At 36.7% G+C, this 1,682-nt stretch overlaps 1 protein-coding gene across 1 annotated transcript in view; it reads left to right on the top strand.

Moving 5' to 3' along the window:
- The window catches only part of LOC102207465 (transient receptor potential cation channel subfamily M member 4-like), a 16,694-nt gene that overhangs the window by 6,774 nt on the left and 8,238 nt on the right, over positions 1-1,682 (top strand). Inside the window, exons 13-14 of the mRNA XM_005748524.1 lie at positions 685-814; positions 984-1,129. Of these exons, the coding sequence (XP_005748581.1) occupies positions 685-814; positions 984-1,129 (276 nt within the window). The remainder of the gene's footprint in view (positions 1-684; positions 815-983; positions 1,130-1,682) is intronic.

Here is a 1,682-nt window from a genome sequence, read left to right on the forward strand (position 1 = left end):
ACGACTCTGTGGACTTAAATTCTAAGGAATAAATGTGTAAAAAGTTCTGGTAGCTCATTGCCCAGACTGTCCAGTTTTTAGTTTTTTCTTTCATCCATAATGGTAAAAATCCCCAGAAATTTCTATAGTGATCAAGTTTGAAACCTTTTGTCATCCACAACGGAAAATGGTTGGGAATAAAAACTTGTATTACCTAATCCCACTGCCAATTCGATCAATTCTCCACTCTGCTTTCAGTCTCCAATATCATTGAAATGCAGCCACATGCCGCTCATTTTACATTTTCACTCCTCTCTTTACTTTTCCTGACAAGCTTGCATTTAAATCTGACTCGCCCATCTCTCCGTCTACTGGGCTGTTTTCGGGACGTCTGCCTTTACATGTGAGATAAAGCCCCACCCCCGTCTGCACATCCACATCCTGACGGGCCATTAATACCATTAATGGGCATTGGAAATGATCTCAGCCTGCGGGCTGTACATTTGACAACCTCGAACTAGACGCTGCTTACCATGTATCAAAGTTGTTCGAGTCAATTAATTGCAATATATTGTTAATTATTATTTTATGATCCTAATTTTGTTAAATAATATACAGTCATAGTGTTAAGTCTTAATATAAAATTAAATAATTGCTAAAAACATAAAGTAAAGTGATGTTGTAAATTGGTGATCTCCTTTCCAGGCAGGTGAGGCAGTCCTGAGTGCTCTCAGTGGCTGTAATATACTCAGAGACTTGTCCAAACTGGAGGAGGAGACTGAAACCAAACTCTCCATGAAAGAACTGGCCCAGAAGTTTGAGAACCTGGCTCATGGTGAGACAGTAACTGCAGTTTTGCACTACACTGTTAGGATGGTTTGATATCTAGTTTTGCAATCATTTTATTTAATTTCCTTAGAATTTTCCTTTCAACAGCTGATGTAACACAATAGTAACAAATCTCATCGAACTCTCCATCATGTGTCTTGTCCACTTTATTTCAGATATTTTTAGCTCTTGTTATCGGAGTGATGAAAACCGTTCCTTCACCCTGCTAATTAGGAAGTCTCCAATCTGGGGTGACACCACCTGCCTTCAGATGGGCGTGAGTGCCGATGCCCGGCTTTTCTTCAGTAATGATGGCGTACAGGTGTGTCATATTTGTCATTCATGTGAATGGCATTCCTTTCATCTAGCACATGGGCAATGAATCTGAATAACATCGTCATTTTCCAAAATATAGGTAACAAATGCAAAGAATGGAATGATATTTTGTAATGATTGTGAATGTAAATGTTTGAAACAAAATGAACTGAATGCTATTAAACAAATGAACATGAAATCAAAGGAAGCCATCATATTTATATAGAGAAAATATTGATCAGTTGAGGGAATAAAGTGGGTCATTCCATCCCAAATAAGCCAGCTTTTGTAACATTTCTTGCTCGAAAATCTGCAATTTGCGTAATAATTTTGTGGTCCAATAGTTTGAACAAATCTAATCTTTGAAATTCTACCTTAATGTAACAAATAATTTTTAAAGATATAATTAAAAAAACAAAAACAAAAGAAACCCCATTGTCCTTCGACCCACTTTCAAATGATGTGTTTTGTACATTGAAATCTGCAACAATGTTTTAAGATTGATATCTCAAAGACTTTCACTGGGCCGATTAAAATGAATCAGTGTTTTTAATTTGCAT

The sequence above is a fragment of the Pundamilia nyererei genome, unplaced genomic scaffold (assembly GCF_000239375.1).
Source record: "Pundamilia nyererei isolate P.nyererei 1_Seehausen unplaced genomic scaffold, PunNye1.0 scaffold00223, whole genome shotgun sequence".
In the NCBI taxonomy this organism is placed as follows: domain Eukaryota; kingdom Metazoa; phylum Chordata; class Actinopteri; order Cichliformes; family Cichlidae; genus Pundamilia; species Pundamilia nyererei.